Below are 14470 nucleotides of genomic sequence, written 5' to 3'. Positions count from 1 at the left end.
TTCCACTTGGCAGAAGAAGACACGGCGTTGATCCCATCTCAGAGGGATTGTATAGAATCCATATAATAATAATTGTGATTACTGTGAATTTGAAGAGTTTAACAGGTTTCAACAATGATTCGCTGAAGTCACTTATTTTCTATTTTCTTTATAAGTGGGCTATTTTGCGGAGGGCACAAGGGTTGGACCCACAACACCAACGGGGGCTTCAAATAAAGAAGAAGAAAAATCTGTATTTCTGGGATGGTTAGTTAGATCTATTCTCTCCCTGTCCAACCATTGCTCCCCAACTTTTTTTTTAAATAAAATCTTTATTGAAACTTTTTCATAGAAACATTTAAAAGCAATTAAGAAAAGATAGAAAAATTGGGAGAGAGAGAGAAAAGAAAGAGAGAGAGTGTGTGTGTGATTCCAGGTGTGGTCCTACTAAGGCAGAATAGAGCACGGGTAGCATGAGACTAAGAAGAAAATGGTCAAAGAAATGAGCCCAAAGTCAAGCCAAGTGTTACTGGAAGCCATTTCATCTGCCATTTCCGTGTCGCAAAACATTTTATTAATTTTGTCCCAGCTCTTTGGATGATGTCTCTCCTGTCTGTAGTCTGTGACAGTTCAAAAGTTAAGAACCTCAACTAAAACATTTCCCACATGTCTTAGCATTTGCATGTTTTTCAGCCTCTGTATATTCTCTAGTGCTTGTTATGGGAGGACGTCAAAATAAAACATTTCCCATACTTCTGGGTCTTTTAACCTTTCTATCCCTTGTGTAGTTTTTTGCGAGTGTGGGGAATGCAAAACATTTCTCACACTCCTGGCATTTCTAAGGCTTCTGTCCTGCGTGGAGTCTTTTGTGCCTCACCAAGTGTGAACTGTAAGCGAAACATTTGCCACACACCTGGTATTCATATGGTTTTTCTCCTGTGTGGAAGGGTAAGCAAAATATTTGTGGTTCACCAAGGCTGAACGGTCAGGACAACATTTCCCACACTCCTGGCATTGCTATGGTTTCTCTCCAGCATGGAGTCTTTTGTGGTTCACAAAGTCTGAAGGGTAAGCAAAACATTTCCCACACTCCTGGCATTTGTATGGCTTCTCTCCTGTGTGGACTCTTTTGTGGCTCACCAAGCCTGAACTGTAAGTAAAACATTTCCCACACTCCTGGCATTGGTATGGTTTCTCTCCTGTGTGGAGTCTTTTGTGGTTCGTCAAGTCTGAACTTTGAGCAAAACATTTCCCACACTCCTGGCATTTGTATGGCTTCTCTCCTGTGTGGACTCTTTTGTGCCTCACCAAATGTGAACTGCGAGCAAAACATTTCCCACACTCCTCGCATTGGTATGGCTTCTCTCCTGTGTGGACTCTTTTGTGTATCACCAAGGCTGAATGGTCAGCAAAACATTTCCCACACTTCTGGCACTTGTACCCTTTCTTTCCTGTGTGAAGCTTTTTGTGCCTCATCAATCGTGAATGGGAAGCAAAATGCTTTCCACACTCCTGGCATCTATATGGTTTCTGTCCTGTGTGAAATCGCTCATGTTTCAAGTGTGAACTCTGCATAAAAGATGTCCCACACTCCCAGCTTATGATATGATCAGTTCCTTGAAAGATTTCTTCTTGGCTCCGATGTGGCAATTCGTAATCAGCAATACATTTGGCTGATATTCTCCATTTACAATGGCTTCTCCCAGCAATGACTGTCTTGTGAAGTATAAGTCCCATATTTTGCGTAAAACATTGTCCACATACATTGCATTTGTAGGGCCTTTCTCTGGCAGAATCTCCATTTTCACTCTGAGTTTGCTGGTGTCCAGGAAGGTCCCCGTTGTGTCCCAAATGCGTCCTGTGTTTGGTGCACACATTGCTCTTCTTCCAATTATCTGCTGGGAAGAAGAAGGGCAGAAACAATCATTCCTCAGCGTGAGTGATGAGGACTCTGAGGAAATGGGATAAGGAGTGGATTGAAAGGATTCCTAAAACAGCCTAGACATGGAGGTGGAGAAGACAGAACTGTTGTTGTTTCCCCACCCCTTGTTCAATCAAGATGGACCCTGTGTGACTGCCTGGAGCCTCAAAGAGAGAGATGAGTGACACATGCTCCAGAGGCTCCCTGTTGCTCAGCCCAGTCCAGGTTTGTATTCTGTCTCCTTCTCTCGGGGGGAATGGATGCCTTTTCCCTTCACATCCAAAGGCTTTGCTTTTTCTCTAGCTTAAGACTTTCCCTTCTTCCCTCCTTTTTATTTCTCTCCCCAACCTCCAGTTCTCTCTTCCCATCTTCAGATAAGGATGGACATTTTTACTCCAACGTAGAAGGCCCCATTCCTAATTCTGGAGGACTGCAGAGATGGTTCTGCTTTGACCATCAACTACTGAATGGGACTCTTATGGTTTTTGGAAGTTTGCTGCAAATGTGAGTTCCAAAGGGATAGATTTGCCTGACAAAGTTGGGAATATGCAAGATAGTGACTGTGGAGAAAAAGAGGGAAACAACCACAAAGGCCAAGAAGGGAGAAAAAAGGAAAGTCTGCAGGACTCAGCCAGATAGTGGCGAATGTACCCTTTGAAAGAGAGGGGCCTAGAGTTGAGTTACTGCTAGATGCCTCTCCCAGGGCACAAACCACCCCGAGCCCCCATTATTCACAATCACAGAACATAGACTGCATTATATTACAAGTCGCCATAATGCGGATGACTGAGGTCAGGGGCTGTTTGTGTGCTGGGAGAGGCAACGCAGAAAGAGAGCTTAGCCATCAGACATGCAAAGACCAGACTGCCTGGTTGGGAGGAAAAACTCAGCTGAATACCACACCAGTAAAAAGATGTATAGCCACGCCTGCGTATCTGAAGCCAGGGAAGTTTGTTCTTTTTGAGGATCCATTCTCTGGCCCCTCCTTCCAGCCAATCTGCTTCCTCCCTCTCCCAGCCTCTCTCTCTCTCTCTGACAGTTTTGACAGTTAGGAAATCAGTTGGATTTTATTATTGGAAGGCAGCAGAGGGGCAGAAAGAGCACAAGAAGAAGTCCTAGTATAGCTTTATTATCGTTATATAATAATAAACGATTGAAAAAGAGCTCAAGGATCCACGTCACGTCAGAGTTAATAGGAAGTGAAATAATATAGTACAGTCAGGGATAGATAGTACAGTCAGGGATAGATAGATAGATATGTCATTTAGAGAAAGATTAGATATAGTAGTGACATAGTGGCATAGAGTTGGATATACAGTGTTCCCTCACTTATCGCTGGTGTTATGTTCCAGGACCACCCGCAAAAAGTGAAAATCCACAAAGTAGGAACACTATATTTATTTTAATGTATACATATTAAAGTAAATATATATATTATACATTAAAATAAAGATAGTGTTCCTACTTTTTTTACAGTTATACACTATTTTAAGTCTTTATAAACCCTCCCCACACACTTATACACTACATGACCCTCCTTGAACGTGCTGTTCACGTAATCCTCGGTTCTGGCTTGATCTGCAGAGGCAGCCTCTCCAGACAGACAAATGCGCTTAAGTCCATATTGAAAAACCGCGAATCTGCGAGTCCGCGAGAGGCAAACTGCGAAGTAGCGAGGGACCGCTGTAGTATAGAAGTCAAATCTAATATCTATTTAGTAAAGTAAAGGCAGTCACATTCTGGGTTAAGTACAAGGCTGCAGAAGATTATCGGGTTTCCTTTCATACAGCGAAAACCAAAGAAAAGGAAAATCGGTTTGTTTGTTAAATGATTGTTTTACTTCCCGCACAGCCTCCAATCTGTCCTTTGTGTAAAATTCCTTCTAATTCAACCCAAGTAACACAGAGGCAGAACACACACTCACAGAGAGAGAGAGAGAGAGAGAGAGAGAGAGAGTAGTGTGACTGATCTGGGGTGATTACTCTTGATCGGTTTTCTAGAGAGCCCTGTTGCTGCGAGGGAATGTGGTGCACTTGGACTTGACTCCAGTTATGGAAGTCTTCCCATTGGAGTGTGAATTGGTGCCAACACCACTGCGACTCAGGCACAAAGTCCATGTTCCACTCATGTCCTATATTTCCAACCAAAGTCCTGCCTTGAGAACTCTCAGAGATTGGGATGATTGGGAGATTGGGGGCATGGCTTGCGCAGAGGGAACGTTGGCCGCCAGGCCATGTGCGCACGCCAGGGAACTTGCGGCTGGGTGCCAATGCGCATGCTCAGCTGTTTTGCCATTTTGTGAGTGTGGTGTTGTGTTGTTTTTCATTTTGATTCGGTTTGTTTGTACCTAGTGGGTTGAGGTAGGTGCATGGAAATTTTGGTTAAATTCAGTTGAGGGGTTTTTGAGTTTTGCTGCTCCGTTAGACGCCCCTAACAAATTTATAGATAGAGATGGCATCGAATTGCTGCCAAATGTAAGTCATCCCAAGTCTTCCTTCGGGGGTTGAGAAGAAACGGGATAGAAATACTGGAAATAATAAATCTAGATAAATAAAAATGTGATAAATAAAAAAAGATAAATAAAAAAGTGTCTAGATCTAAGGAAGTAATGCTACCCCTCTATTCCGCTTTGGTTAGACCACATCTGGAATATTGTGTCCAATTCTGGGCACCACAATTCAAGAGAGATATTGACAAGCTGGAATGTGTCCAGAGGAGGGCGACTAAAATGATCCAGGGTCTGGAGAACAAGCCCTATGAGGAGCGGCTAAGGGAACTGGGCATGTTTAGCCTGAAGAAGAGAAGGCTGAGAGGGGATATGATAGCCATGTATAAATATGTGAGAGGAAGCCACAGGGAGGAGGGAGCAAGCTTGTTTTCTGCTTCCTTGGAGACTAGGACACGGAGCAATGGCTTCAAACTACAAGAGAGGAGATTCCATCTGAACATGAGGAAGAACTTCCTGACTGTGAGAGCCGTTCAGCAATGGAACTCTCTGCCCCGGAGTGTGGTGGAGGCTCCTTCTTTGGAAGCTTTTAAGCAGAGGCTCGATGGCCATTTGTCAGGGGTGATTTCAATGCAATATTCCTGCTTCTTGGCAGGGGGTTGGACTGGATGGCCCAGGAGGTCTCTTCCAACTCTTTGATTCTATGATTCTATGATAATGTTTCTTTGTGGGATTCACATAACTCAAAAACCACTGGATAAAATTGACACCAAATTTGGACACAATAAACCTATCAGGTCAACGAGTGACCATCACTCATAAAAACATTGAAAACACAACAGAAGAGACCTAAAAAGCCAAAAAACAAAACATTACACTACATGTGCAAAACCACATATATACAGAAACACACATATACACAAATATACACACACAAAACACATACATACAGACTGGGCCACAGCAACGTGTAGCAGGGGATGGCTAGAAAATAATAACTCTCCCACCCCACTAAGTATAAAAACCTGTCTCTCGAAGGAGAACAAGTGTCACATTTACAACTTGACCACCAGAGGAAGGCCTGGAGTGAGGCCCAAACCAGTCCTCTTTCACTCGGCAAAAGAAGACACGGCGTTGATCCCATCTCAGAGGGATTGTATAGAATCCATAATATTGTTTGTGATTTCTGTGAATTTGAAGAGTTTAACAGGTTTCTACAATGATTCGCTGAATTCAGTTATTTACTATTTTCTGTATAAGTGGGCTATTTTGTGGAAGGCACAAGGGTTGGACCCACGACACCAACGGGGGCTTCGAGTAAAGATGACGGCAGAGATGTAGAGATGGAAGAAAAATAATCTGTATTTCTAGGATGGTTACTTAGATATATCATCTCCCTGTCAAACCATTGCTCATTGCTCCCCAAATTATTTTAAAGATATTCTTTATTGAAAGTTTTCCATAAAAACATTTAAAAGCAATTAAGAAAAAATAGAAAAAGTGTGAGAGAAAGAAAAAAGAGAGAGAGAGAGTGATTCCAGGTGTGGTCTGACCAAGGGAGACTAGAGCACGGGTAGCATGAGACTAAGAAGAAAATGGTCAAAGAAATGAGTCCAAAGTCAAGCCAAGTGTTACTGGAAGACATTTCATCTGCCACTTTATTACATTTTATTAATTTTGTCCCAGCTCTTTGGATGATGTTTCTCCTGAATGTAGTCTGTGACAGTTCAAAAGTTAAGAACCTCAACTAAAATATTTCCCACATGTCTTAGCATTTGTATGTTTTTAGCCTGTGTATATTCTCTCGTGCTTATTATGGGATGACATCTAAATAAAACATTTCCCATACTTCTGGATCTTTTAACCTTTCTATCCTTTGTGCAGTTTTTTGTGAGTATGGGGAAAGAAAAATATATCTCGCACTCATGGCATTTCTAAGGATTCTGTCCTGTGTGGAGTCTTTTGTGCCTCACCAAATGTGAACGGTCAGCAAAACATTTCCCACACTCCTGGCATTAGTATGGCTTCTCTCCTGTGTGGACTCTTTTGTGGCTCACCAAATGTGAACTACGAGCAAAACATTTCCCACACTCCTGGCAGTGGTATGGCTTCTCTCCTGTGTGGACTCTTTGGTGGTTCACCAAATCTGAGCGGTAACCAAAACATTTCCCACACTCCTGGCATTTGTGTGGCTTCTCTCCTGTATGAATTCTTTTGTGGCTCACCAAGGTTGAACTCTGAGTAAAACATTTCCCACACTCCTGGCACTGGTATGGCTTCTCTCCTGTGTGGACTCTTTTATGGCTCACCAAAGCTAAATGGTAACCAAAACATTTCCCACACTCCTGGCATTGGTATGGCTTCTCTCCTGTGTGAACTGTTTTGTGGCTCACCAAATATGCATTTTGAGCAAAACATTTCCCACATTCCTGGCATTGGTATGGCTTATCTCCTGTGTGGAGCCTTTTGTGCCTCACCAAATTTGAACTGCCAGTAAAACATTTTCCACACTCCTGGCATTGGTATGGTTTCTCTCCTGTGTGGACTCTTTTGTGCCTCACCAAGTGTGCATTTAGAGCAAAACATTTCCCACACTCCTGGCATTGGTATGGTTTCTTTCCTGTGTGGAGTCTTTTGTGGCTCACCAAGGCTGAACGGCCAGTAAAACATATCCCACACTCCTGGCATCTATATGGTTCCTCTCCTGTGTGAAATTGCTCATGTTTCAAGTGTGAACTCTGCATCAACGATGTCCCACACTCCTGGTTTATGATATTGCCAGTTCCTTGAAAGATTTCTTCTTGGCTCCAATGTGGCGATTTGTAATCAGCAATACATTTTGCTGATATTTTCCATTTACAATGGCTTCTCCCAGCAATGACTGTCTTGTGAAGTATAAGTCCCATATTTTGCGTAAAACATTGTCCACATACATTGCATTTGTAGGGCCTTTCTCTGGCAGAATCTCCATTTTCACTCTGAGTTTGCTGGTGTCCAGGAAGGTCCCCGTTGTGTCCCAAATGCGTCCCGTGTTTGGTGCAGACATTGCTCTTCGTCCAGTTATCCGCTGGGAAGAAGAAGGGCAGAAACAATCATTCCTCAGCGTGAGTGATGAGGACTGAGAGGAAGTGGGATAAGGAGTGGATTGAAAGGATTCCTAAAACAGCCTAGACATGGAGGTGGAGAAGAGAGAACTGTTGTCGTTTCCCCTCCCCTTGTTCAGTCAAGATGGACATTGTTGGACTGCCTGGAGCCTCGAAGAGAGAGATGAGTGACACATGCTCCAGAGGCTCCCTCTCGAGGGGAGAGAAGGAGACAGAATATTTTATACATTAAAATAAAGATAGTGTTCCTACTATATTTTAAGTCTTTATAAGCCCTCCCCACACACTTATACACTACATGACCCTCCTTGAACGTGCTGTTCACGTAATCCTCGGCTCCGGCTTGATCTGCTTAAGTCCATATTGAAAAACCGCAAAACTGCGAGTCCGCGAGAGGCGAACTGCGAAGTAGCGAGGGACCACTGTAGTATAGAAGTCAAATCTAATATCTATTTAGTAAAGTAAAGGCAGTCACATTCTGGGTTAAGTACAAGGCTGCAGAAGATTATCGGGTTTCCTTTCATAGAGCGGAAACCAAAGGAAAGGAAATTCAGTTTGTTCAAATAAATGATTGTTTTACTTCCCACACAGCCTCCAATCTGTCCTTTGTGTAAAATTCCTTCTAATTCAACCCAAGTAACACTGAGGCAGGACACACACACTCGGAGAGAGAGAGAGAGAGAGAGAGAGAGAGAGAGAGAGAGAGAGAGAGAAGTGTGACTGATCAGGGGTGATTACTCTTGAGGAGTTTTCCGGGGGGGGGGGGGGGGGGGGGATAGATTTGCCTGACTTGGCTCCAGTTATGGAAGTCTTCCCATTGGAGTGTGAATTGGTGCCAACACCACTGTGACTCAGGCACCAAGTCCATGTGACACTCAGGTCCTATATTTCCAACCAAAGCCCTGCCTTGAGAACTCTCAGAGATTGGGATGATTGAGGATCCTGCTCCCACCAGAGAGCTGCTGACTGGGATGCTGCATTTCGAAACAGAAATCCCCAGGAATGAGGGGGCCTTACCAAGAGAGTCCACCATCCCATGAATCTCCTCCATGATCTGCATGTGCAAGGCTTTCTGATCAGGATCCAGGAGAACCCACTCCTCCAGGGGGAAAGGGACAGCCACCTCCTCAAAGGCAATTGGGCCCTGGCGGGAAAAGAAAGAGAAATCCTTCTCACCTGAGACTTGTATACCTGTGCATCTCACTGTTGGCTCATGTCCAACTTGTGGTCTACTAACACTCCAAGATCCCTTTCACATGGACTGTTGTCGAGCCAGATGTTACCCATCTTGTATCTGTGCGTTGCGTATTTCCTACATTTCTCTTTGTTGGAATTAACTCATGCTCATCTGCAAACATGATAAGCATGCCCTCTGAACCTTCATCCAAGGTTCAATAAGAAAGGTGTGGAACAGCACTGGGCTCAGGACAGAACCCCCAAAAGAGCCCTGCAGCACTCCTCCCTTCTTTCCAGGATGAAGAGGAACCACTGGTGAGCACCCCTTGTCCATTCTGGAAGACAGAGACACTCTTTGCTCCCTCTGGTCTCCTCCAACTTGTCCCGTTCTCCGGGAGTTCTCAAAGATTATTGCCAGTGGCTCTGAAATTTCTTCTGTGACCCTTGGATGTCATTCCTGTCGCCCTGGAGACCTGAATTCATTGAGAGTGCCCAGCTATTCCTGGACGACTTCTTTACCTATTTGGGGTTGCATTTCCCCTATGACGCCAACTGCTCCCTCTTGCTCAAGCAGAATACGGATTCCCTTTTGGGAGAGGACTGAGGCCACGTTCTCCCTCTTCCCCATCCCCTGTTTGCATCTCACCACCTTCTCCAGGCACAGACCCTATCACTTCTTCATTTTTCCTTCTACTGACACAACCAAAGAACCACTTTTTATTGTTTTTAAATTCTGGCAAACCTGAGCTCGTTTCCTGCTTTAGCTTGTCTTTCTTTCACAGAGGAAATGTGAGGGTTGCCTGTCAGACCTTTTCTTACTTCTGCTGGTTATTCGTTTGAATTCTTTGGTGATTTCCCCCCTTTTCCGTTTCTCAAACACGTGCCTTTTAAATCTTAGCTCAGCTGAAAGTTCTTTGAACATCCATTCTGGTTTCTTTAGATTACTCTTATTTATTTTTTTCCCTCCCTGTTGGCACTATCTTCAATTGTGCCTTCAATATCTCACTTTGAAGAAACTCCCATTTGATCTTTTCTGTTTCAAGAGATGTTTGATGATGAAGCCTGGAAGAAATGACCCCCAGGCAGCTCCCTTCCTCCTCTCCCAGGAATCCTTCTGCTTACCTGATTCACTTCCACTCCATCACAAAGGGGAAGACTCAACTGTGGATTCGGCAACAACATCATTCCAGCCCCTGGGAGAGAGAGAGAGTAAAGTGTGGAAAGCTGATCACATAAACATGCCTCAGAGGTTACAATTACAGTCCTATAAAGAAACCTATGAGGAAATGGCCCTATGAACACAGGAGCATTCAACAGCCCAAGAATATGTAACATTTTAGGGTTTAGGACTTTGCCTCACAAGGAGTGCTGTGAGTAGGTTGAAAGGAAACAAGTCCTGGGCTTGGTATTGCAGTTGACTGAAGTTACTGTTTGTTGCCTGTTTGTCTTCCAGCTCAGTTTCAAGGCTCATCTTCGGTTTGGGTGATTGTGAGAGTGGTCCAGCATTTCTGGGTTCACAAATAATATGCTGTGCCCAGGTTGGTTCATGAAGGGCTCTGCTATCGCTAACTTCTCTGGTTGAATCGGTCTGCAGTGCCTTTCATTTGCCTTAATTCATGTCTGGGCAATGCTGCTGTGGTGTTTGGTGGTCCCTCTGTAGACTTGTCCACAGCTGCATGGTATACAGTAGACTGCTGCAGAGGTGAGAGGACCCCTCTTGTCCTTTGCTGAGCGTAGCATTTGTACAAAAACACCCAGGACATTCCAGATATATAAACCTCACTTACTTAGTTTCCAACAGACCCCTCAACCTCTGAAGATGCCTAGCATAGATGTGGGTTAAACGTCAGGAGAGAATCCTTCTGGAACATGGCCAGACAGCCCGAAAAAGGCATAGCAACACTATTATTATTATTATTATTATTATTATTATTATTATTTCTTATCTGTCTCTCCGTCTGGCTCGAGGAGGGTTATAACACAATTTACAAAACACAAACATTGCAAAATTCAACAAATATACATATTTCTATAAAAGATCCACATTTAAACTGATTTTCTATGAAATACATAATAAAGAACATAAAACAGATATCAAACAAAGGATGTGAGTTTAAGATATATACCCATCTCAAGGTCGAATGAACCTTCATGTGCACCTTCTCAAGCTCAAACTGGGGATGTGCTACAATCCCCTCAAAGGGGAATTTCCACTGGCATAAAATACCAAAACTCCCAGAAGGCTTCCTTCTTACCCTGCAAGGCTGCAGCCCCCTCTCCTTCCTCTCCTTCCTCTCCTTCCTGCTTTAGCTCCTTCTGCCGGAGGCTCTGCGTGGTGTCCGAGTGAGGCTTTTCTGGTGAAGGGACATCAGGCTGGACTTCCATGCAGTTATTTTGGGCCTGGAAGAGCAGATAGTATTCCAGAAGTCGTACAGAGAATTTTCAAAAATATCACAGACAGATGTGCAGAAACTGCATGGATTTCTTTAAAAGAATAACAAATGCCATATTCCCCCTCCTGTCATTTTCAGTGTGATATCTGGGGTCAACAAATTTGGATGGAGCAGCAACCAAGCTTACAGTGGATATGGAGGTGAGAGCAGGAGGGGCAGAGCAGGGGGGAAGAGAGGCTGAGGGAGGAGAGTCCGGCTTCTCCCTCACGTCAGTCCCATCTTGGAAGAAAGGCAGGATGTATGTTTATCCATCGGTCCCAAGGTGAGTGAAGCCAAGAGGCAATGCTCTCACCTGTCCTTCCTGCTTCCCGTCCTCTGCCCGACTCAGGAGGAAGCCTTCCGCCAGGGCCACCGCCTGGGAAGAGGTCTCTGCCCCACACTCTCGGACCCAGCTCCCCATCTCTGGGGGCAGGATGCTCAGGAACTGCTCCAGGATCACCAGGTCCAGCATCTCCGCCTTGGTGTGTTGCTCTGGCTTCAGCCACTGGCGGCAGAGAGAGTGGAGGCGGCTGCAAACCTCTCTGGGTCCCTCGCCCTCTCGGAAGGAGGAATGCCTGAAGCGCTGGCCCTGTGTGTCTGCATCCAGGAATGTCAGCGTAGTTCTTTCCCAGGATTCCCCACTGCTCCCAGAGGCCTTTCCTGCTTCAGGTCCAGGGGAGTTGGGTCTCTCCATGTTGGAGCCACTCTGATGAAGAACCCAACTGTATCCGGGATGCCTTTCCTCCCTCTTCTCTCAAGGGAAAGAAATCCCTCAACAGGTTCGACTCCAAAATGCTCAGGCAACCCTCACATTTCCTCTGTGAAAGAAAGGCAGAAGGAGTCAAGAAGAAAGGGAAGAACTCTGGAAAGAAATGACTAAAACTTACCAGGAGTCACACCATCAAAAACATTTTAACAAAATTCTATATAGATGGGACAGAACTCCTGAAAAACTGTGAAAGAGCTTTTAAAAGATCCAACGTATGTTGGGAATGCAAACAAGTAACTGGAACTTCCTCTCATTTGTGGTGGACGTTTCCAAAAGCTAAAGACTTCTGGATAAAAATCTACAGAGACATGGAAACTAGACTAAAGCTCAAACTCCCATTAAAACCAGAACTTTTTCTCCAGGGATTGTGAGACAGACATGGAAACGTCGAGAAAGAATCTTTCCTTATATGACAACAGAAGCAGGAGCTGAATACACAAAACGATGGAAACAAGAAGACATGCCAACACCAGGAAATTGGATGGAAATGCCCCAAAATGGAGAAATTAACTCTGGTTGCAAAACAAACCAATACACACAAACTTCAAGAAGAATGGAAACCCTTCATTGAATGTCTAAAGAACCAAAGGAAGGGGAGCAGAGCAGGGAGTGTGGACTCATAGAGTCATAGAATCAAAGAGTTGGAAGAGACCTCATGGGCCATCCAGTCCAACCCCATTCTGCCAAGAAGCAGGAATATTGCATTCAAATCACCCCTGACAAATGGCTATCCAGCCTCTGCTTAAAGGTTTCCAAAGAAGGAGCCTCCACCACACTCCGGGGCAGAGAGTTCCACTGCTGAACGGCTCTCACAGTCAGGAAGTTCTTCCTAATGTTCAGATGGAATCTCCTCTCTTGTAGTTTGAAGCCATTGTTCCGCGTCCTAGTCTCCAAGGAAGCAGAAAACAAGCTTGCTCCCTCCTCCTCCCTGTGGCTTCCTCTCACATATTTATACATGGCTATCATATCTCCTCTCAGCCTTCTCTTCTTCAGGCTAAACATGCCCAGTTAGCAAACAATGCACAAATATCTATAGTAACATAGAAACAAGAATGTATGTATGTGTATTTTATAAGACTCTCAATAATATAGTCTAGACTTTATAGCTATAAATCTAGACAATTTACTCCATTAGAGAACATATTATCCTGATTTATATTATTGAGAGTCTTATAAAATACACATACATACATTCTTGTTTCTATAAACATGCCCAGTTCCCTAAGCCGCTCCTCATAGGGCTTGTTCTCCAGACCCTTGATCATTTTAGTCGCCCTCCTCTGGACACATTCCAGCTTGTCAATAACTCTCTTGAATTGTGGTGCCCAGAATTGGACACAATGCAATATTCCTGCTTCTTGGCAGAATGGGGTTGGACTGGATGGCCCATGAGGTCTCTTCCAACTCTTTGATTCTATGATTCTATGATCATTATTCTGGGAAGGCACACTGGAAAGAATTGGCCTCTCACCACTCTTCTGTGAGAGTAGAAGTGGCTGCACACCTTGGAGGGTGTGGGGACCCCCAACCAACCAACCCCTGGGGAGGCCAGGCCTGGGCCCCCTTTGGCCCTCCCTCCCTCCCTCCAGGTGTGTTGGGCTTCAGCCCCTCTTTGGCCCTTTGGAGAAGGAAGGGGAAAAGAGGACTCACCGGAAGGAAAAGAGGAAGAAGGAGGAAGAGAAGGAAGGAAACCAGGAGGAGGAAGAGGAAGGAGAGGCCAAAGGGGACACTCTCCTCTCCCAGCCAGGCAAGGAAGGGTGAAGAGAAGGGAGTCTGGTTCCTAGAGGGGCAGGAAAGATGATATAAGGAGGCCCACTTCCTTCCTGCCTCTCTAGGAAGACCACACTCTCTCTCCTTAACCCTTCCTTGCCCAGCCTGACCCTGGAAGGAGGGGAAAGAGCCTCTCTCTCTCTCTCCAAAGCCCTGCAAACAAAGGACTTCTGGTATGAGGCAATTGGGATGCCCAGATGTTTTACCCTCCTGTGGGAGGCTTCTCTCCTCTCTCCCCTTCATTCAGTTCCTGGTGTGATGGTGACCCCAATCATCACATTATTTGTGTTGCTACTTCACAACTGTCATTGTGTTCCTGTTATGGATCATGATGTAAATATCTGGAATGCATTTTGAATACTGGTGGGGTTGGGGGGGACTGATTTTGTCATTTGGGAGTTGTAGTTGCTGGGATTTATAGTTCACCTACAATCCAAGAGCATTCTGAACTCCACCAATGATGGGATTGAACCAAACTTGGCACACAGAACTCCCATGACGAACAGGAAATACTGGAAGGGTTTGGTGGGCATTGACCTTGAGTTTGGGAGTTGTAGTTCACCTACATCCAGAGAGCACTGCGGATTCAAACAATGATGGATCTGGACCAAACTTGGCACGGATACTCAATATGCCCAAATGTGAACACTGGTGGAGTTTGGGAGGAAATAGACCTTGACATTTGAGAGGTGTAATTGCTGGGATTTATAGTTCACCTACAATCCAAGAGCATTCTGAACCCCACCAATGATGGGATTGAACCAAACTTAGCACGCAGAACTCCCATGACCAGCAGAAAATACTGGAAGGGTTTGGTGGGCATTGACCTTGAGTTTGGGAGTTGTAGTTCACCTACATCCAGAGAGCACTGCG

The 14470-nt window shown here is 44.8% G+C and overlaps 1 protein-coding gene across 2 annotated transcripts; it reads right to left on the bottom strand.

Moving 5' to 3' along the window:
• Positions 1-321: 321 nt before the first annotated feature.
• Positions 322-13625, bottom strand: LOC132766171 (zinc finger protein 436-like). Of its 2 annotated transcripts, none has more exons than XM_067465318.1 (6): positions 13478-13625; positions 11372-11876; positions 10882-11026; positions 9749-9819; positions 8468-8594; positions 322-1877 (listed from the first exon to the last, which is right to left on the bottom strand). In XM_067465318.1, exons 2-6 carry the CDS (start codon positions 11750-11752, stop codon positions 997-999), a joined length of 1605 nt encoding a protein of 534 aa, XP_067321419.1. In that variant the 5' UTR covers positions 11753-11876; positions 13478-13625; the 3' UTR covers positions 322-996. The 2 variants fall into 2 exon arrangements, with proteins under 2 accessions (XP_067321419.1, XP_067321418.1); XM_067465317.1 differs by lacking the exon at positions 322-1877 and adding an exon at positions 5774-7413 and having other exon boundaries at positions 13478-13621.
• Between the last annotated feature and the right edge of the window lie 845 nt (positions 13626-14470).

Source organism: Anolis sagrei, chromosome 2 (genome assembly GCF_037176765.1).
Source record: "Anolis sagrei isolate rAnoSag1 chromosome 2, rAnoSag1.mat, whole genome shotgun sequence".
Taxonomy (NCBI): Eukaryota; Metazoa; Chordata; class Lepidosauria; order Squamata; family Dactyloidae; genus Anolis; species Anolis sagrei.
Note: the sequence above shows the minus strand (reverse complement) of the source record. Positions and strands in the feature narration are given on the sequence as shown.

What these genes read in the sequence shown, in the direction of transcription:
- LOC132766171 (XM_067465317.1), bottom strand. Translation starts at nt 11,752, where the DNA reads ATGGAGAGACCCAACTCCCCTGGACCTGAAGCAGGAAAGGCCTCTGGG. An exon ending in GGGGGCTGCAGCCTTGCAGG is followed by an intron (nt 9,820 to 10,881) that starts GTAAGAAGGAAG and finishes TCTCTCTCCCAG; the next exon opens with GGGCTGGAATGATGTTGTTG. An exon ending in TGGGATGGTGGACTCTCTTG is followed by an intron (nt 7,414 to 8,467) that starts GTAAGGCCCCCT and finishes TCTTCTTCCCAG; the next exon opens with CGGATAACTGGACGAAGAGC.